Genomic DNA, 21807 nt, shown 5'->3' with positions numbered 1-21807 from the left:
GACTTGGGGTGGTAAGCACACAATTGTACACCTGAAACCTGCATAATTTTACTAACTGATGTCACCCTGATAAAGTCAATGAAGATGAAAGACAATCAGGGCTCTATAACCAATCGCATCAATGACAGAGAGCAACCAAAAGCTACGGCAGCACCGGCAGTAAGTGAGCCCAAGTCTCCTGCCCTTCGAACAGCCTGAGAACCACACCCAGACACTAGAAGTGCAGGGCAAAGTCCATGAGCTTCGCTCCCTGGGCTTTTTAGTAAAACCCAGCAGCACGCCCACCCTCCCTGGTTCACCTGCCTGAGGAGGCAGAGAGGGTCCTGGCTTCTCAAAACGAAGGGATCATGCCCCTCCCCTCGTTCAGGCGCACACAGGCTAAAGATTCCTCCTATAAACCAGGTATCAAGTTTCTCCCAGAAGGCAGAGGAAAGAAGTGCCATCTCTAAAAAAGCATTGCATGGCATCCTCTCAGAGAAGCTGCAGAGCTCAGCTGTCCTGCGTTAGATCCTTCCGGAGAAAGGCAGGCTGAGTCTGCCTGAACTCCAACTCCCGAAGGCTCTGGCACCACCCACGCTGCTCAGCTAAGGTTCAGGATATTCAGGGGCTTCCGAAATGCCGGACATTTTTCTGTTGTCTTCTGTTTTGTTCTACAATCGGTGTGTCTCCTGTGGGTCAGGACTGTCGGGCACCAGGTAAGAAGGGGGAAGGTCGTCCTGGAGGTAGACTGGACAACTGGAAAGATGGGCCGTTTCCAAAGAGCACCTCCATGGCTGGGGTGGAAGGGAGGTGGCTCTGGCAGGTGAGTGAGGGTGCCCTTGTAATTGCTGGGCAGTCTCTGACCCAGTGCTCCGCCTCCATCTTATTTAACCCCCAAAGGAAATGCATACTTAGGGGGGATCTAAATAGCACAGGGAGTCACTGAGAAGTGACTCTGCCCCCCATCCTTGCCCCTAGTCATCCTTCCCAGAGAAATTGTTCTTCAGTGAGGGCATACACAGAAAAACACATTGGCTGGGAAGAGCCCATTCTCCACAGGGTAAAAAAACTACTCAGACCCTTCAATGTATTAATTTGTCTGAGCTTTAAAAATTATCTCAAAATTGATCAAACAATGAGAGGAAAATTTAATGTTGATATTCGTTTTTGAATTGAAGAATAGACTAGAATCTAGGCCTGTGATTCCGAAGGGTGCAGTGCCTTTAAAAACCAATAGAGGGCGACCTTCTCTTTCATTTGGAAAGAAATGCCATTTCTATCCAGAAAGGCTGTTTTTAAAAGCCTGGTGATGTAGAGATTGGTTTATTTTAATTGACTTTTCTTAACAAAATTAATTTTATTAAGTGCTAAATTCCCTTTAAAAGTATGGCTCTTCAGTGACTTTGGTTCTTTTAACTTTATACCTCTAATTCACATTAACTGCATGTGCCAGGTGGCCGTCCGGGTGCCTGAAGTCAGCCTGTGTCTGTGGTGTTTGGATATTTTAGGGTATGTATGATATACACGTGCCCGAACCAGAAAGAAGAAAGAAAGACAGCAGTTGGTTCAGGGACACAGAATCTCAAGCTCCGTGGGCCCCTGGGCACTGACCCTTCCGCCTGACAGGCCGGTGTTGTTTACTGAGTGACCACTAACTGCAGTCAGCGTCCCCTCCCGCCCCCGTCCCCCCAGCACCCCCAGCCTACATGCAGTCCTGCGTGCTGAGGGCAAAGCCAGGTTTGGGGACGCACAAATACAATCTGTACTTTACGCTGAGATGTAAAGTTTGTAATGGAGACACTCAACTTAAACAAGTATCCCAGGCATGTCCCCTTAGCTGCCTGGGGAGGTACATTTCCTCTCCCGCCCAAAGCTTTTATAGAAGTAAGACGCTTCATACTGAAGTGTGCAGCAAGCACCACGCACGCAGGACACTGCTTGGCACAACGCGAAAAATGGAAAGAACGGAGCCAAGTGTTTCATTATCCAGCAGGGACCTTACAGCATCTGGAAACCTTCCTTCTGTAGGGAGAGTTTATACCAGCAACAAGTGGGGTCCCTCTGCTGGGTGACGTTTACCTTTTCACACAGGCATCACACAGCCACACGCCGCTCTTCCCCTGGTTCTGCGGGCAGGTCTCGGGCCGGGTGTGCGTGATGTGAAGTCGCCACGTTGCTGACAGAGCGGAACCCCCACCCCTGACCTCGCCCCACCCTTTTCTCTGGTGCTAACTCTGAGGACGGCAGAGTGAACTGAAGAGTGACTAGCAGTCACAGAGAAACGACTCTAATGACCAAAGACTACTCATCCATATGGCCAACTTCGAGACTTAGGGAGCAAAATCAACAGGTTGTTGGGTATCTTGGGAAATTATTCAGAACAAGGCCCCCCAGGTAGGTGTGGGGTTTGCAGCTAAAACGTGAGAAGAGCGTCTCCTGCCGTTCTCGAGTCTGAAAGGGTAAAGGCACGAACGTCTCCGCTGTTCGGACTGGGGTATCTGCTGGGAGCGCGACAGCAAACTAATCAGCATGTTACTTACTCTTAAGAAAAACGGAAATTTTTTCCCGTAAAACCCGACTCTGAAGAACTCTGGTTCAAGACGTTGCTGGTCCATAATTTTGTCGTACAGAGAGGCCTCCATCATCTGCAAAGGACGGGAGACAGACCGTTCACTTGGTCACGCTCAGCTCTAAGAACGGACAGGAGAGGGCGTCTCTTGAGAAAGGAGACCTCATTCTGGTTCTCAGGCTGCTCGCAGGCCCCAGCTATAAAAGGCCAAGCGCATTCTTCTGTGTTCTTGCCAGAAAAAATGACTTCTATGCACACCATTTCGGGGGAAACATTTTCCTCCCAATTAAATAACATCAGCATGAAGCGTGAGAAGCAGCCCTTTCTGGAGAAGTCTCGGGCCAGGTGTGCGTACCTGTGGGTCAGCCTGCCCTCGGACCAAGCCACTCCGGGCAGTGGGCAGGTGCTCCCCGGCTCGGGGTGGACAGGGATAAACTGAGCACCACACCAGGGGAGGCCCACGGCGCCAAGTGCTGTCTGAGCTGGGCGCTCTGAAGTGTCTCTGACAATGGTGAACTTTAAATCACAGGACGTGTATGGCTCCCATTGCCGGTACGATTGTCCCCAGGGCTTCCAGAGAAAGACTCCTACTGTACCTGAAATCTGCCCCCTCCCACACCCCCAAGCACAGCACCTGGAGAGCAGCTGGCCTGAAGTGCAACGCCCCGACTCTGTAAAAATCTCAGTGAGGATGGCACCCACAGGCTCTCCCGGGAAACACTGAGCCTCCCTCTCTCACGGGGACGGGATGCCAAGAGCAGCAAGAGACGGTTTTACGTGAAACTGCAAGGCCTGCCGGAGCCAGCCTGATGGACGGCAGTTTCAACAGGGCGTGTCCCCGCTGGCTTCCACATTGGAAGAGAGATCAATGCCCCGTTGACAGGGAATCCCATGCCAGGGAACTGGGCCAGCTCCCACTGGCCAAACGTGTCACAGAGGGCGGGGAGGGGGGTGACATGGGCTGTTACAGGTATAGGTTAGCATCTCTCCAACTGCTACCACGGAATCACAGGGCCACATCATCACCTCTTCATAGGTAAACACTGGTGATCCTGTTTTAGAAACCTGGAAGAACTTAAGGACAAGATGACAAACGTTTATGACTCTAATGAGCATGGACTCGGAGGGTCCGAGGGACTGGGCTGAGCTGGAGAGAAGGGGAGGATGAGACCCTGGCGTCACCGACACAGGACGTGAAGCTCGAGCTCTTGGGCGGACCCTGGTATAGGTTCAGTCAACACAAATCCATTTCTGAAGCTAAAGACAGGTGGCGCCTATAGAACTGAGCCCCCAAACATTTAAAAATAGGTCTGTTAGTCGTTTCTACTGTTTTGCTGTGCAGACTATGGCACTGAGAATAATTTAGTTACACAGATTTGTGTCCAAGCGGGAAGCTGTTCCAACAGTGTGGGGATTTTCCTCAATAAACCAAAAGTATCAATCCTGGCGTCGACTGTGTATTTCTGATGGGGCGTTTAGCCTAGACCAGCGATTTTTACCTGGGGGCCACAGAAATGTTTAAGACCTGCAACACCTGACCGTTAGGTCAGAGGCAATGACCCGGTCTCCCTTAGACTGTCAAATAAAAAAGTGACAACAGCTGATACAGCGACAGCCATCTGCTGTGAATAAATCAAAATTATACCTATTTTTTTTGTCAGGTCGGCAAAAAATATATCTTTGGTGAGCCGCGGAGTTTTAGTAACGAGTTCCCGTGGGCCATGAGATGGAAAAGGTTGAGAAACGCTGGCCCCGATGAAGAGCTCACTGTTTGCATCCTCATCAAGAGCATCACACAGAGACACCTGTTATTTCTCTGTGTGACAGCTGAGCAGGCTCCGAGCAAAGGCTCCTGTTCACGAAGCTTCCTTCCTACAGGACCCGTCCAGAGGCCCGCAGGGTTCATTTCCTACTGGAATGCCCAGCCCAGGATGCCACGCAACGAGCACGCAGCAGGCACCTTACCCTCATCTTGCTCAGGTTTCTGTAGTCATAGAAGCTCTCATACTGCTCCGCGATCTTCCGGCAGAGGATGATGCCGTTCTCCCAGCACTGCGGGCCACCAGGGACACGGGTTAACGATCCCCCTGCGTTCCACACTCCCACCCAGAGGTCGGACAGGGCTGCAGTCTGGTCACGGGACTCCCTTCTTCACCCCCACAACCTCATAGAGGACCCCCGCCACACCGAGCATGAAGAATGCACGGAGCCAACGTGGACATTGGGGAGTTGGAAATGATGGTCCCCGCTCCCTGCAGACCTACTCGATCAGAATGCCGAGGGTGGGGCCAGGGAATCTGCATTTTGGTGGCCACTTGGTGTTTCTAATGCACGTGAGTGTCTGAAGGCCATGCTGGGGGAGGTCGCCGAGGCTCACCTTGCCCCTGTCGAAGTTCTGGATGATGGCCAGGTGCAGCTGCTCCTTACGCTGCCACTCGGTCTGCATGGGGTAGCTGAGGAACTCGCGCAGGGGCCGGTCCGACCACTCCAGCAGCTCGTCATACAGCAGGAGGGTGTATGCGGCCTCTGCAGGTCAAGGGGAGCCACGGTCAGCACAGTGCCCCGCCCGGCCGCCCTCGCGGCGCGGCTGCTTCCTGACAACCAGGAGAGGACACTGTTTTCTGCACTCCAGGAAACTGCGGAAGGATGCCCAGGATGTGGGCAACCGCAGGAGAACGGAGGACGACTTCCCAGGAAGATGGGGCCATTGGGGGTTTGCATCTAATCGTTTGGCCCCTTGCATTCCTTCCTGCATTCATTCATCTAGTCTCTCTCTCTCTCTCTCTCTCTACCCACCCTCCCTCCCTCCTTCCATCCTTCCTTTGTTCTACAATGCCCGTATGCCACTGTCATTATAAAAACATCGAGGGATGTATTGCAGAGAGACACGCCTTTGTCTGCTACAGAAATTCACAGGTGAGTGCCTCGCAGTGGGACTACGAGCGTGTTCCCAAGGGCACGTTTAGGAAACCGAAAATAGTAGCTAAATTCTCCTGGATGGTCAAAGGCTGCAAGATTGGGGAACGGTGTTGGGGGGAGAGTCAGGGTGCAGGAGAGGCAAAGGGGCCGGAGAGCAGCTGAGGGCAGAGGAGAAACCAAAAAACTCTAGGGATAAACGAGGAGTGAGAAAGCACAGATGTGTTCGGGGTGTGTGTGTGTGTGTGTGTGTGTGTGTGTGTGTGTGAACAAACGGTTATAGGCTGAGTGACGCCACACCCTGGTTGTCTCACAAATCCTCAGAGATGGCTGCTGAAGCTGTCACGTGTCTGCTGTGACTGGGATTTCTTGGGGAAACAGGTAAAGGGGTGATTTTTTGTACACGCGTGTGGAAACAGTGGCCTGTGCACTTCAGCATAATCGACAGACAGGGAGCGTGCTTAGCACGCACCATTCGGCAGCCTCTGCTGTCGCGGAGCCATCACTGCAGCCAAGCAGCTCAAGAAGAGGAGCCAGAGTTCATCACCACTGAAGAAGGACTGTAACAACTGTCCCCTCTAACACTGTAACAGCCAACTCATTGGCTAAACTGAATACAATGGACAGACCCTCATGTTGTTAGTCCATGGAACTACCACCCCCAGCTGTCTCTCCTCTTCACGCCTCCCTTGCAGCCCTGGACCCACAGACTCGGGCCTTCTACTCTCCAATTGCCATGGCGAACCCAACCTCCTGGCTTCTGGGACGTGGTGAAGTATTCATGGCCCGCCAGCAGTCCCTCCCCCCTCTGTCAGTCTGCACACTGTAACCCGGATGACCTTCTTTCAGTGTGAATGGTTGTTTCTGCCCTCCTGATCAAAACGAGCCCATGAGGCTCAGTAGCGAACCAAATAAATTCAGGCTTCCTAAAGGGACAGAGAAGGCTGGCTATGCCCTGGTCCCCACCAACTGCCCCATTCCCACTCCCACTCCCCACTGTCCCTCCATGGAAAACAGGTAAGAAGGAGCCACTGCTACCTAAGAAGTCTCTAGCCCCACAGTGGAGCCCCTGGACCCGTCAGCCGCTCTGGTGAATGAAGCCAACCTGCCTTCATCCAGAGGCAGCTGGGGACAGAGGTGCCTTCTGTTGCATGGGCACCAGCTGACCTCGTCCTTCAGGTGGACAGGAGTCCACTGGAGGGTGCTGATTGACCAGTGGGCGCAGAGCAGGGCTGACTGGCCACAATGTGGGGGATGGCACAGAAGACGCTTCAGGCTAGCAGAGCGGGGGTGGTGACCCGACCACAAGGTCCATGTTTGTCTCCATAGCCTCCCAGAGTCTCCGTGGCCTCCTGAGACGGCTTCCTGGTCTTCAGTTCCCCACCTACCCTCCTAATAACGCCAAGCACCCAGGAAAACTCCACGTGTGCCTCTGTGACCACAGCCACACTCTGCTCCCACCGGGGGTCCCCTCACATACCATGTGGACACACCCACGGGCCCTCACAGTGGTTCCCTCACACCTGCGACCCCGGGCTGTGAATGACTCCCACCTTCTCTTAATGAAGCAGCTCAGGAATCATCACTGTGCTCTTGCAAGTGTCTTTTGTGCACCTATTCTTTGAAATCAGTGTCGGGGGTTTCTTTGGATATATACCCAGAAGTGGGACTGCTGGGTTTTAAGGCAGATCCAGTTCTAATTTACTTTTTTTAGGAACCTCCATACTATATCCACTGCAGCATTATTTGCAATAGCCAAGAAATGGAAGCAACCCAAGGGCCCATCAATAGACAAATGGACAAAAAAGCTGTGGCACGCTAATTGAGTGGAATATTACTTGGCCATGAAAAAGAACGGCATCTTACCATCTGTGAGAGCATGGATGGACCTAGACAGTACGATGCTACGTGAAATAGGTCAAACAGAGAAAGTACCACATGATCTCACTTACAAGTGGAATCCAAAGAACAACATAAATGAACATACAAAACAGACACAGACTCACAGTTGCCATGGGGTGGTAGTGAGGAATTAGGTCAAAAGGTGAAGGGACTGAGAAGTACGGACCTGTAGTTACAGAACAGTCACAGGGTGTAAAGTACAGCGTAGGGAGTACGGTCAACAACACTGTAATAACTATGGATGGGGCCCGGTGGGGACTGGAAATACTCGTGGGAACACTTTGTAAAATGTATGGTTGTCTGACCGCTATGCCATACACCCAGAACTTAATACGGAATAATATTGACTATAAAGTCAGATAAATGAACAAAAATTTCTTTTGTGTCCTCTCCCACCCCGTCCGTCCACCCCCGCCCTCTTTGCACCAGCACCCGCACACTCCGAACACCCCGGACACAGGCCACTTTACGTGGAAAGAATGCGGAGGCCTGAGGGCAGTCTTTCCACAGAGGGAGCCCACAGCTGCCCCAGGGAAGGACTGAGAGGGCACTGAAGGCCATGTCCATGGACACGGGAGGCAGAGCAGTGGTTCAAGGGACTGAAAGTTATGGCTTCACAGGCAAGAGTGTCAGCGTGGGAAGGCAAATCAGCTGCAGCCACCGATGACGGTGCCTGAGAACGTCAGTGCGCTTCCGGCGGCTGACCTGCCCACTGAGCACCAGCGGGGATGGTCCATTTTCTAGCATGTACATGTTGCCACCATAGAAAAAGGAAGAAAAAAAATGACCATGAAGGGTTTCTGGTCCCCAAACTGCTTTCCAAACCATGCATGCCCTGGGATGGTCCAGGGGATGGTTGGAAGGTCAAGTGTGAGTTGCCCCTAGAAAACTGTGGAAAACAGGTAGCCCTGGGTGGGCCATCAGAGCTAGCCGACTGATGACTGGGGGTGACATGCGGAAGGTGCGGAGACAAATCACACCTCTGTAAGAATTTAATTTGGCAAGATGATGATGGCTATCTGGGGTAAACAGTGTTTGTAAAAAAAGAAGAAAAAAGTCATACAGTTTTTCATTAACTGAAACATATATAGCTTTGGGGCATGAACAACAGAGCAGAAGACGGAGGAAGATTTTGAACTTACTAGCAAGTTGTAGATGTTTTATTGTAATATCTTGTATATTTTTTTGTCTCTTTAGAAGATGATATTATGTATTAAGGGCGGAAAAATGAATCACATCCAAAATTTCCAACAGATACTCTTTTAAAAGGCATTTGAACAAAAGGCATTGCCGCACATGGGAGTGTGGGCGTCTCACTCCATCACTGGGGGACTGCAGAGCGAGGCCACCTCTAGACGAAAGAAGTAATAACACGGGAAGACTGAAGGTGAATTAGGAAGGAGGACCCTGTCATAAAAGGCTGCAGAGGGCTGTGCATTTCAACAGGATCCTATAAAGACAGACGAGTTTCTCCATCAATTTCACTTCCTCCGAGGACACACAGAAATGAGAACAGAAGCAAGATGAATAAAATGTCATGTGGGGAAAGGACTTATTTCTTAGGACTTTGGGGAACATAAAAACTGCAAACAAATAAAAGAAAAAAGATTTCCCAAGTACAATGAGATAGATTTGGACTTTGCTTTAGAAAAGCAAAATAGAACTGTTACATGTCTGGAAGAGCTTGTCTTCCGTTACTTCTCTCATTTCTTTTCTCTTTTTCTTTTTTAATGAACTTTAAATAAAACAAGCCTGCCAGGTTTTTTCCCACAGATATAAAAAGTAGGTTTGGGGTCAAAGGAGGGGAGAGGGGTGGAATTGTAATAACATAAATGATAAAAAAAAAAAATTTAAGTTAAAAGCAATGCATTTATTTAAATCTCATATTGCCAGGCACTACTCTAAGAACCGAGGAGACTAAGGAGAACAAATTGTCTCTGTCCTCGAGGAATTCCCCCTTTAACTAGAGATAAAGCTATTTTCCTGTCGACCCACCTACCCACCTACCCATGCACATGAGCACACAGACCTTATATGACTATTAAAATAATATGAGGACGCGGTAATTGAAGCCTGGAAAATGGCCACAGGGAAAGACTTGGAAACGCCCTCTCAGGTCATGAGAAACGGGTGGTCAGGGAGAGGGAGGGAGGAGTCCCAGGAAGGCGCAGGCTTCGCGGACGACCACAAGGGCTGGCCGGAGGGTGAAAAGGAGGAGGGCCGTGCCAGTGGGCAGGCGAGGCTGGACAGACAGGGGCTGGTTCCATTACGACTGGCCTTGAACAAGAGCTGGGACTTTCTTTTGTAAGAAGACATAAATTGGCAATGGAATTACATCGAGAGGCAAGGCTGGCAAAATTTTCTTAAAACCCGGATGGAAAGTAATACAGGCTTGCAGACCGTATGGCCTCTGTTGTAACGACTCAGTTCTGCCACTGTGGCATGAAGGCAGCCACAGACAGTGTGAGGCTAAGTGGGCCTGGTTGGGTTCTACTGACACACTCTTTCCCAAATCAGGCTCCTGGTCCAGCTGGTGGAAGGTGGTTGGCATTGCTACAGGGAGTAATTTTGGTGGTAGTGAAAAAGCAGTCCAGCTGAGAGATGAGAAAGGCTCATTTGAGGCAAGAAGTAGGAACAATGGAAAGAAATTATTTTGAGAGGTTTTTAGGAAGCCACACCAACACCGCCTCATGAACGATGATTTGAGGGAGGTGAAGAACAGGAATGGCCAAGATGAGCTCAGATCTCCTGACTGAGCTAAGACTGACGCTCAGTGGATGGAGAGGAACTGCAGCTGGAGGCACACGTGCCATTTCAGAAAGGATGCCCATGCCCTTGGAAAGTGAGGGAGTGGCCACAAACTCAGGTGTTCCCTGGAAGAACAGTGCAACGAAAGATCGAGATCTGTCGTCCCTAGGTCCAGTTAAAGGGTCTGGTGAGATGCAGTAAGCACATTCCACCCCATTTTTCCCAGTGGCTGCAATGAAAAAACCCTCAACGGAATATACAAAGCACCCACTGAAGGAGTCAGAAACACTGGGTTGGCCAAAAAGTTCGTTTATTTTTTCTGTACGATGGCTCTAGTGGTGCTTACTTGTCTTTAACTTCATTTGAAACAATTTATTAGACTGTATTGTAACAACTGTCATATCAGTGCGAATTTAAAGAAAAGCTTACCAAAATTGGTCCATTTTTGCGCAGCCATTTTAATATTGAAGATGGAAGAAGATATGTAACATTTATGGCTTATTATGCTTTCTTATTTCAGGAACGGTAAAAATGCAACTGAGAAAAAAATTTGTGCAGTGTATGGAGAAGGTGCTGTGACTGATTGAACATGTCAAAAGTGGTTTGCGAAGTTTCTTGTCCTGTTGACATTTTGGCCAAATAATTATTTGCTGTGGGGCTATCTTATACATTGGAAGATGTTTAGCAGCACCTCTGGTCTCTACCCACTAGAAGCCAATAGCAGGAGAGAGCCAACATACTCAAAATATCCAAATCAATAAAGTAATTGGTGAAAAATGAAAAATGTTTGTTTTATGGGGGAAAAAACCATATGGACTTTTTGGCCAACCCAATAAATCAGAGCAGGAAAATCAATCTAGGGATGGCCAGAGTGGAGGGTTGCCTGTTTTTATTTTTTGCCTCTTGTATCGTCCGGCTTAGACTTCCCCGTCTCCTGGAAATGCACAAGGAAACACAGGAAACCCGCCCAGAAAAGCTCCACTAAGCAGAGGACAGCAAAGAGGACCATCTGCGGGGTGCAGCACGTCGACTCCTCCGGGCCCCTCTGTGTCCCAGGATCAAAATAAGCAAACAAGCAGTGGTGACAGTGGGGACAATCATAAATGGCAGCAGTGGCTTCTTCAGTGTCATAGCTCCGCCCCCAGGTAGACCAAATATAGGGGGTGTGTCCCAGTGTGGAGAGAATCAAACCTCAGCTTTGCGTATTTCGGCTTTGATCAAGCCAGATATGAGGAAAGGAGCCCCTGTCCGAACTGAAGAGCGAGGGAGATCACAGACAGAAGGGAGCTGGAGAAAGGGCCTTCAAAACTCTGTGGGTGACATCATGGGCTCACTTCCCACGGGTAGAAAAGACCAGGCCCAACTGAAAAGGGCTTTGAGAAGTAACTACGGTACGGATCTCTGTCCAGGTCCCAGACTCCCCCGGGGTGACATCACACAGGAGAGGCAGGAACAGTGCTGCAAAGGCTTTGAAAACTAAACTGACATCAGGGTCTCAACCTTCATAAAGTTGTTCAGGACATGAGGTTTGAAACAAACTGGATTGTTTGTGAAAATAATAAAAAGAAAAAGGTCAACATTCTCCAGGAGATTTTAAACACAATCCAGAGTCTCATAAGATAATATTAAAAAATGTTCAGGATACGATTCAAAATTATTTGATTGTCAAAGAAACGGGAAAAATAAACAAATCTCAAAGGGAAAGGCAGTTAACAGATGCTAACTCCAAGATGATTCAGATGTTGGAATTACAGACAAATAATATGAAGCAGCTATTATTACCATGTTCCATGGATTAAAAGTGAACATTTTTTTTCCTGCAAAGAAATTGAAGCTACAAGAGCCAAATGAAAATTTTGGAACTGAATAATAGAGTAAACAAAGATTAAAATTTCACTGAGAGGGCTCAACAGCTCAATGGCACTGACCGAGGAGAGCCAATGGCCTTGAAAATGGATCAACAGAAATCATCCAACCTGGACAACGGAGAAAATAGAAATTGGAAAAAAAAAAAAAAAATGAACAGAGTCCCAGGGACTTATGGAACGATACCAAAAGGCCTAACCTTCACTTCACTGAAGCCCCAGAAGGGAGGAGAAAGACTGGTGTGGAAAATGTATTTGAGTAAACAGCTCCTGAAAGCTTCCCAAAGTTGGGGAAGGAAACAAGCTTATCGATTCAAGGAGTTCCACACACCCAAGAGGATAAACTTAAAGAGAACCATGCCCTTTAAATCATAATCAAACTGCTGAAAACCAAAGGTAAGATCTTAAAAATAACAAAGTGTAGTTTATATAGTGGGGACCAGTTTAAATGACAGCAGATCCTACATCAGAAACCACGGAGGCCGGAAGAGAGTGGAACGACAGTTTCCAACCCGCTGAAAGAAAGAACAGCCCGCCTAGAACTCCGCACCCAGCAGACACACCCTGCGGGGCTGAAGGGCGGTAAAGACAGTCTCAGGAGAAGCAAACAAGAACTCCTCACCACTAGAGCTGTTTTAAAAGACCTTTAGGTTGAACGAATATGGTAACAGGGAAACTGGGAACTTCATAAACGAAGAAAGAACAGTAGAAATGGTGACTACTATCTAAGTAAATATAACGTTCTCTTAATATTTTTATTCTTCTTTAAGAGAGGTATGACTGTTGAAAGCAAAAATCATGGCGCTCTCCGATGGGGCCTTCGATGCCTGTAAATGTAACACACACGGCAGCCACCACACAAAGCAGGGAGGATAAAGGGGTCTCTACAGCTGTAGTTTCCACATTCAACGTGAGGTAGTAAAATACAAACTCTAAGCAGACTGTGAAAAGTTAGGTATGCATTGTTACCCCAAAAGCAACCTTTAAAAACTATGCAAAGAGACATAGTTATATATATATATATATGTGTATATATATATGTGTGTATATATATGTATATATATGTGTATATATATATATAAATGAAATATTAAAAAAAATGCAATTAAAAATAAATTTCATTTTTTTAAAAATCGGTGGTTCTTAATCTGATACAGAGGTTGGAAACAGAGAGCAACAAAAGCGGATCCATTACATAAAGAACAAATTCCAGTTTAAAGGAGAAATGCTGACTCCCTAATTCTGGGAGGCAGAGGCTGTGCCTTGGTGCATACGCCAGAGTCCACCCCCTCCCTGCCCTGGGCCAGAGGACAGGGTTACCTGTGAAGTTCTGAGCTTTGAGGTGCAGGTCGTAGAGTTTGTGAATGTAGCGTATGTACATCTCTTCCTTGTTCAGCTCGGTCTTGTAGAAGTTCTAGAAAAAAGAAAGCACAAGTGTGGATCGTTCCTCAACGGTCAGGCCTGCAGTATCTTCCACTGAAGTTTCACGAAAGAGAACTGATACTTTCTTTCATACGAATGTCTCTAAAACCATGAGGCCGGGAGGCCCAGGGACGTGTTTTTGATTCAACACTGTCTGGGTCCGCTCTGCCCCAACGGTCGCTGGACGGGCCAGCAACGTCCACAGGTGTTTCTACCGCCGACTGACGTTTCTTTCGTGACTTTTTATTCTTTCTTGTTAGTTTAACTGTCAGTAGACAATCAGCCTATTGTGAAATATGTAAAAGAGTAACCTTATTTAATTTAATTAGTGATTTCAAAGGAATTTCCTTCAAGTTTCAAATACATGTTTCCTGTGAGGAAAAATAAGACATACAAATAAGGATGAATAAAAAACAACGTAAAACCACGTCCCCCGGAGAATCATGTGAAAGAGGGGAAATGGAAAACCCTTCACCGATACGGTGTCATCTGGAATTTCTCCCTTGGGCTGGATTTTAAATATTTCTCCTTACATACAAAGCATAAAGGGATTAATAACAACATATTTTGTTTCAAATTATCATTAGAGAGGCAAGCTTACTGAAAATATTGTATTTATTTATAAAGAAAAGCATCTTGATCTTACCAAACTTCACTGACACATGCTAATGTCATCAAAAACTCGGCTTGGCCTTAACCTGGGCGTGTGAGCTTGGCACGAAAAGGTATATTATCGGCATCCACCGCTAGTCCTTCGCCACATTAGGAAGTACTTTAGCCCTCACTGAACTTAGTAAACAGAGGAGCAAATGGGCATGAAGCTGGATTCCAGAGAAAGCACGATGCCGTGAGGCCCCGGCGGGCACTTTGGGGAGCGGAGCCCTGGGTGGGAAGTCCCACGCACAGCCCCGGGACTCCCCCATTCCCGCGCTGTTGTGCTGACTTGTGCCACTTGGCATGAGGGAGGAGGAAGATGGTGCGGGATCAATCTGAGGACCTGAACAAGTGACAGGCTTTTCCAAAGGGGAAAGACCACGAATTCTGCAAGTTTTGGAAGCTGATTAGCTAGACAGGGCTCTGGGAATGGACTAAATCACTCATTGTGGCTCCTTAAATTGTACTTGAGCTTGAAGCCTGAGCACTCTGGATACTAGTACTCTGAGTACATCTATCAAGGTCCTTTCTAGATACTTCCTCCCAGGTGTCCACTCCTCAATATGAGGACGCTTCCAACCTTGAGACACTAACAGGTAATTGAATATAAATATGATTTTTTCCAATTTATACTATTACCCTCCCCCTTTTCCTCTTGTGTTCTATAGATCTTGGCATTCTTGAAACAGCTAAGTAACAAATGCTATTCACAGCTCTCATTATAACCCAAATCATTTTAATTAGCAAGAACTGTTGTACCGTAAACACGAATCTAACACCCCACAGCAGGTTTTTACGTTATTAAAGGATGATTTGCTCTAATAGCTTTCTGGTAAGGAGCAGGCTTCTTTGAAAACAAAATAAGGGATCCCTTTGTAAGTGAACAATTCTTAGAGAGAGAGAGAGAGAGAGATCTCATCAGCACATGAGAACGCTTCATGTAGTCTGGGAAAACTTGCAGCACAAAGAACAGAACAGCAATGACATCCCTCGCATGAGCCATGTCCAAGCTTATGCGCTTTGACCAATTTGACACTACAGTTTAACTCTGACGGTACAAAGAAAGCCAGGGCTCCCCCGAAGTCAAGCGAACTGATCTTTCCAGAGTAGGAAGAACCTCTGGGAGGAAGCAAGTGGTTGAAGAGAACCACATTGCTGCGAGAAAACATCAAGAAATTGCCAGATGAGGTAGAAGCAAGGAAGATCAGCTTCGATGTTACAAATTTGCTCCTTTAATAAGATGTGTTCATGTGCTAGTGGAAATGAGAACAGCCTTCCAAATGGTAACATTTTCTAGAAGGACTATTCTTGGTCACTGCAAGCTAACTGGATAAATTCTTTGTGGCCACTGATTTTATTAAGTATCTGTTCCTTCCTACGGGGAGTGAAAACAAACACATTCAGGGCGGAGTATTAATTAGCTCCTTCATCTGAGGAAGCGATCCTTGTGTTATTCCAGTTGAGGCAATGAACTTGGGGAAATGAACCTGTATTTGTCTCCCTCCAAGCAGAAGGCGCTGTGAAAGAAAGTGGCGGCAACAGGAAAAGACTCTTTAGGAAAAGGGCACAGGCTTTCCTGTGAGGTTATTCATGAGACTTTGCCTGGGGCAGAGCCAGGAGTAAAGGGTCAGACAGAGGAGACCTGAAGCTTAAAACTGGGCTTTCCTCCCAAACATGCAAGTGGGGAGCTCAGGCTAAGGATACAGACTGTAGTGAAAGGCTGGGTGTTGGGAACCGCCCTGCCTGGTTTCAGAAGCTGTAACCCCCCATGGCTGAGGCTGAGTGAGAGACCCTGGGACCCTAAGCCACTAAGGAGACAAAGCTTATCTGCCTGGCAGGGGCACTGCCTCTGCCCCTTTCACTTCACCCTGCTTGGCCCAGGGCGGATGACTGGTTAGCCAATGACAGGTAAGATTCCTCAAGGGAGGGACGACCTAAGACAGGCATGGTCATGAAGGGGCCCTCAGGGAAGGACTTGAGGGGGCTATAGAAAAAGGGGATAATGGACCCTTACCCCTCGGCTTTGACATAGCCTGAGTCCTCATTTTGTCTGCAAGAAGTCTCCTAATATCTTGGCTGCCTTACCTCCCCTGCCTGACTTAAGCATGAAACAACGCTGGAGGTGGGTGCAGCCCTGTGTTGGAAATGGCGGGTTCCAACGCTGGAGGTGGGTTGGAAATGGGGTGATCAGGCCTAAGAAAGAATGCATAAAATCCTGTGAAACCTGCTTTACTAATACCCTCAATTTAAATTATAAGGGTCCAAGCATGAAATGAGTTTGTTTCCCCAAAGTTTTATGGCCCTTTAACTATCTGATCCTGACTCTAAACAAGCCCTCAGAGTTCTCTGAATGTTATCTATTGTTTTATCATTACTGCTTGACAATGATTGATGAGCTTTACCTATATGCCCTGTATTCCTATGCAAATAAACCCAATAAAAGCCCATTGAGGAACAGGCTCCTGGCCCTTCTCCTTTGAGAGATCGGCCACCTTTCCTCCCCAAGCAGATCGTGTCTTGGTAGACTTATTTTCATCTGTGGCGGCCAGGGGAGGGGTGGGGAGGGCCCTGTGGGTGGAGCCCCTGCCACAGCTGAGGGGAAAAAAACCCTGGGGAAACAGACAAGAGGTTTACAAGTGGGAATGAACTTAGTCAAGTTCAAGGTTAGAAATGCAGTGAAGAGGGGATGGAAATGGGCTGACCCAGCGAGCTTGGCCCGATGACCTGAGGTTACTGCTGAAACTGGGGACAAGTTATGGGGGAAAGTGCATGGCAAGGTGTGGCCCGAGGGAGGAGGCTCGGGTCTCACTATTCTTAGAGACTGGCATCGGAGGTGGAGGCGGAACAATTAAATCTGAGAGGAGGAGGAAGCGGTGGGTGTGGGGAAGAGTACAGGCAAGTAAGTGCTCAGAGACAGGACCGTGCGCAGCGAGAGTAAGTTAGGGCAACAGCCAGCCAGTGTGAGAAAGTGGAAGCTCTGAGCCGTGAAGAGGGGCTGTGTGAGGAATAAACAAAACCTGAGGGAACACAGAAAGACCGAAGCCGGTGGGGTAGACCAGGCAGAATCAGAGAGGGGGCGGATACCGAACAGTCAGTGTAGGAATTAAGTACTGAGACTAGATGGTGACGTTCCGTTTACTCTGCAAAACAAGACCAGGAAAGCGTGGTGCTCACAAGTGTAGAAATGGAAAGAGCCCCATAGTCCTGCCTTTCAGATCTGGTTACGGGAAGTCACCAAAAGCACCGACTCACCGGTCTGAACACTGAAAAAGGGAGGTGCACGTGTGCAACCGTTGTTTTGCCCTGTGGTGAGAACATCGCCCAGTTTATTCATTAGCTATGAGATAACTAAGCATAAGTGTAGTTTCCCCAGGACAGTTCTAGGTTAGCCTGTTAGCTTTATATAACGTTTCATTCTACTCTCACAAATACCTTGTTTGGTGAAATATACGATCATCCTACTGATGATCTAAACTGGTAGCGGCCTCGCAGGGTTAATGTGCAAGGAAGCCAGAGAGTGGAAATTAGTGCGCTTAACAGAAAACTGCCATTTAGTCCCAAAAGAAGAGACCACTGACAGCTACTAAAGGAGGGTGAAGGGAAAGTACAAAGTCCTCCCAGGGGACACTGTGCTCTCTGCCAGAGAGCAGCAGAGGCTCCGGGAGCACAGGGCCTGGCCACAGGAGCTCGAGGGCACCCGAGGGGGTCTCCGAGCTCTGCCGTGGGGGCTGCTGGGACCCTAGGGGATTCGGCAATGCTCGGGGCAGATCATGTTCTGGGACTTATTTCAATCTGAAGCTCACTGGGCTTCTTTTAGACATACTTGTAAACTCTTCTAAGAAACGTCCAGGTAAAAACACACTGTGGACTGAAACCAAACAAAACACAGTATTTCTGCTAAAACAACAACAACAACAACAACAAGCAGTGTTGGCCATCGGGGGGAGGGGAGTGGTTACTAACCAGGAGGCTGACTGTGCAGCCGATCTTCTTGCCGCCCACCTCTCCCATTTTCATGCAGTCCCTGCAAACAGAAGCACCAGTCAGAGCCCCGGACCCCCTTCCCAGGGGCGCGCACAGAGGGCACCTCTAGGGAAAGAAGAGGCTAGTGGCTGCTCAGATAAAGGCTCAGCAGCTGGAGGAACTGGTCTCAGGTGGGCTGGGAGCGGACCCCTGAGCACCCACTTCTGCAGAGAAGTCCACCTCCAGGGGGAGGCGCCCCCTCCGCAAGGCCAGGGCTCAGGGAGGAGAAGTGAAGGGGAGTTATCATACAGTGCACCTCCCAGTGTGGGCGAGAAGGGGGCAGGTAAGCCTGGCCATCGACAATGGGGACGGGGGGCCTCCTTCTTAAAGTGAAACATAAACACCACGCATCAAAGTGGGCCAAACCGCTTTAACAGTTCAGATCATCTAGAAATTTAAAAAATGATGGCTATAAAAAGCAGCACGGTGGGACAATTCTCTGTTGCACTATCCTCACCCTAAAATTGATGGATCTGCTTACTGGCTCCCACCGGAGGGTGAGTCCGAACAAAAAAAAAAAAAACAATCCCTTTGATAATGGGATCTGATAATGGGATCTGAGAACCCTCTCCACCCCCCCCCCCCCCCCCCCGAGACTTTGAACGAACTGCTGACCAACACCAAACAGAAAGGAAGGGGGAAACCCACGTAAACACTGCGCACCGGGGAGTTCCAAGCCCATAACCTCTGGGCATCAGGCTCCCTGGCCTGACGGCCCACTGTGTGCGGAGAAGCCACTGTGCCCAGACTGCCTCCCCGGAGCGCGGCACACCTGGAAACCCGGGCACGCGGCTTACCTGTAATCTAACAACCTCTCCATCAGCCGGGTCACAGTGGCGATTAACGAAACCCCACTTTCCCTCCATGTTTCCCGCTCAATTTTCTTCAGCAGACTGGAAAACAGAGAACCCAGGGCATTTTTAACATTTATTTTTATCAGTCACCATGACAACCATTTTACTTTCCTCAGTACCTTAAATGCCTTAGCAACCACTGCAACATCTTACAAGGGGCACAATTTGCAAACAACGTCTTACCTAGGGTAGGGACCAAAGAGTGGAATTCTAATCCGGGAAGCATTGATAAAGCAAATGGATTTTCAGATTATCCAAGTCATCAAGTACGAACACATGCATATAATCACATTTTCAAAACAGACAAGCACCTCACAGCCCACAGACATTTTTCTCCTAGCTTCTCTGTAGCGGGAGCAGGCTTGCGCCTTACCCCATTGAGTAACATTGCGACAAGCGAAAACAGCAGTACCTGTAAGTTTACTTCTAAGTACGACCTGGCTGTATTCAGGGAAAACGTGTTCCTACCTCTCGGTGGAATGCATCCTCATCCAAGCAATCCTACTGCGATGCAATGCCACAGGAAGATCCTTGTACAGACGGCGTGACGTTTGGCGTTTTCTCTCTCACTTAACATTTGCCCACTCAATACATATTGTACTATCTGTGCACTCACTCCCCAGTTTCATTCACTGCGTCACTAATCACTGAGGGTGTTCTGTGCGGTGCTTACCACGGGCTGATGCCAGGCACCCAACCTCGGTGCCTCCTACCTTCCCCCTGATCTCAAGCACCTTGGCACAGAGGCGCTATGTGAACACAAAATAACAACAGTCACAATTAGCATCTGCTTTCCTCTCCTCCCTGCTTCTCGGCAAATGAACTGTATGGTGGGCAAAGCCTGTGTGACTGAATGTGCCCCGGGGGGAGAGGTCAGAATATCAGCAGGACCGTGTGAAGATACTTCCCTGTCCCCTTGAACTGAATGATCATCCTTCTAAGTGTCTCCTTCCTCTCGGTTTCAGAAATAGCCTAGAAAACAGTTCTCGCAAGTGCAGCCTAAGCCTGTCGTTCTACACGTTGCTCAGTGGGAAGGGTACGAAAAAAAGCTGTGTTGTCTTTCCGGTTTATTCTGTGCTGTGTCCTGGATGGGGGTGGAGGTGGGGGACATATGAAAGGATGGAGCTTCCCCTGACGGATCCGCCCTGGGGAAGTTCCCCTGGTTTGATTTAAATGTGCTTTCTTTAAAAACAAACAAACATCCAAACAAAAACCCCTCAGAACAGCATCTATTTCAAGCCTAAATGCCAACTTGGTATTGAACCAAGAGCTGAGATGAAAATGTGCCTGCCAAACCAGCGCAGGGCGCTACAGAAACTTCCCCAAGTGACAGCCCACACCTCCTGTACTTTAGAGGCTGAAAAACAAAGAACTCGAGTTAAGTGATCGTTCTAAAAATACACGGAGACTTTTTATGGGTGTGAGTGCCGTTCCTCTGCACAGCCTCCTGATGCAGTGAGAAGTCGAGCTTCTTGCAGGAAGAGGCAAAGCTCTGCAGGGCCTGCTCCCCTGACGAACTTGACACCCGCGGGCTTTCACAGCCAGCTGGTTCCTCCTGTCGAAGCTCGCCCTCCAGTCACACCTGGCACAAACCCAGGCCACCAGCAAGAGGAGTGGGTCTCTCTAGCTAACCTGGGGGAGGTGGGGTATTAGCATTGGGTCCATAATCAAACCCACGTGCCCCTGTGAGTACACAGGAAGCTCGTCTCACCACAGCACGAGGCGCAGGCTGTCTCGGGCAAATAGACAGTCAGTGGGACTGTGCAGCACTGGGCTGCAGAGTGACGCGGTGCTCAGCAGGCTTTGACTCCATGAAGGAATCTTGCGCAGAGGGGGGGCGGGATTTGACCCTCAATTGACCTCTCTCTGTATGGAGCTGGATTGTGCCAAGACTGTCACTCATACATACAGCACCTACATCTGCACGCTCTCTCAATCCGCAGAAAAGTGTCAGATACCTGAAGGATGCATCATGGAGCTAATCCTGTCTCCAAACTATAATTTCCTGTGATTACCGAGTAAATATCTAAAATGATCTGGAGTCTTACTGAATTACTCAGAGCAGCACATGGGGAAAAACCGAGGTGGAAGTTACCTCTCCCGGAAGCTCCCTCAGGAGCCCCAAGGCTGGGGGTCCCCGGCCATGTGCTCCCCCAGCACAGTCATGCCCACGTCCCCAGCCCTAGCAGCATCCTGGCAGGGGCTCAGTCAAGCCCAATGAGTGTGCCAGGACTGCTGGGGGAGGTGGGCTCACGTCTGACCCTCCTTCCTGAGAGCGCACACTGGCGTCTGCCGTCCACAACGTCGGCATTATCGAGAGTGATAAACCCCGACTCTTGCTTCAAAAATACGCGGTCTGGGTAGGTCAGGATGACGTTACAGGGTTGGAGCAAGATCCTCGAGTTCCTGGGAAGGCACCGTAGGAATGGAAGGTCTTGTTCTAAGGCAACTGCCATGTTTCAGGAAGCAGGGAGTAGCTTTCAGTTCCTGAACAAACTTTCAGAAGTCTTAGACATGAGTCCCAGAGAGCACAGGGGACTCTGCTGTGACTATACCAATTCACTGTGATTCCTAAGGCCAAACAGCATGTTCCTGTTATCCAAACTTCAGGTAGATTTTCATTGTCTTTTCTGGGCCCCGGTAGTAATGATGATTTAATCATCCCTTTAGATTTTATTTGTTCCCACTATGCTGATCCCAAAAGCATGAAAGAAAAATATCCATTGTAACACGTTTGTAGTAACACAGTAAAAGAAATCAACACAAGAATAAAAATCCCCATTGAATAAATCAGGCCCTTTAAATAGTCCTAATTACAGAGGCTTAATATTTTAAACATTGCTTTGATTTTAACGCCGAGGCCTGTCTGCTATTT

The 21807-nt window shown here is 48.6% G+C and overlaps 1 protein-coding gene across 2 annotated transcripts in view; it reads right to left on the bottom strand.

The window, feature by feature from the left end:
* DOCK4 (dedicator of cytokinesis 4) overlaps nt 1–21807 on the bottom strand; it is a 318642-nt gene that overhangs the window by 24010 nt on the left and 272825 nt on the right. For both annotated transcript variants that reach the window (XM_045197367.2, XM_045197368.2), the window contains exons 33-38: nt 18876–18971; nt 18019–18079; nt 13300–13393; nt 4926–5074; nt 4514–4600; nt 2520–2624 (exon numbers count right to left, since the gene is read on the bottom strand). In XM_045197367.2, coding sequence (XP_045053302.2) covers nt 2520–2624; nt 4514–4600; nt 4926–5074; nt 13300–13393; nt 18019–18079; nt 18876–18971 — 592 coding nt within the window. The remainder of the gene's footprint in view (nt 1–2519; nt 2625–4513; nt 4601–4925; nt 5075–13299; nt 13394–18018; nt 18080–18875; nt 18972–21807) is intronic.

Source organism: Desmodus rotundus, chromosome 6 (assembly GCF_022682495.2).
Source record: "Desmodus rotundus isolate HL8 chromosome 6, HLdesRot8A.1, whole genome shotgun sequence".
Lineage (NCBI taxonomy): Eukaryota > Metazoa > Chordata > Mammalia > Chiroptera > Phyllostomidae > Desmodus > Desmodus rotundus.
The sequence above is the reverse complement of the archived record's forward strand: the minus strand, read 5'-3'. Positions and strand labels throughout refer to the sequence as shown.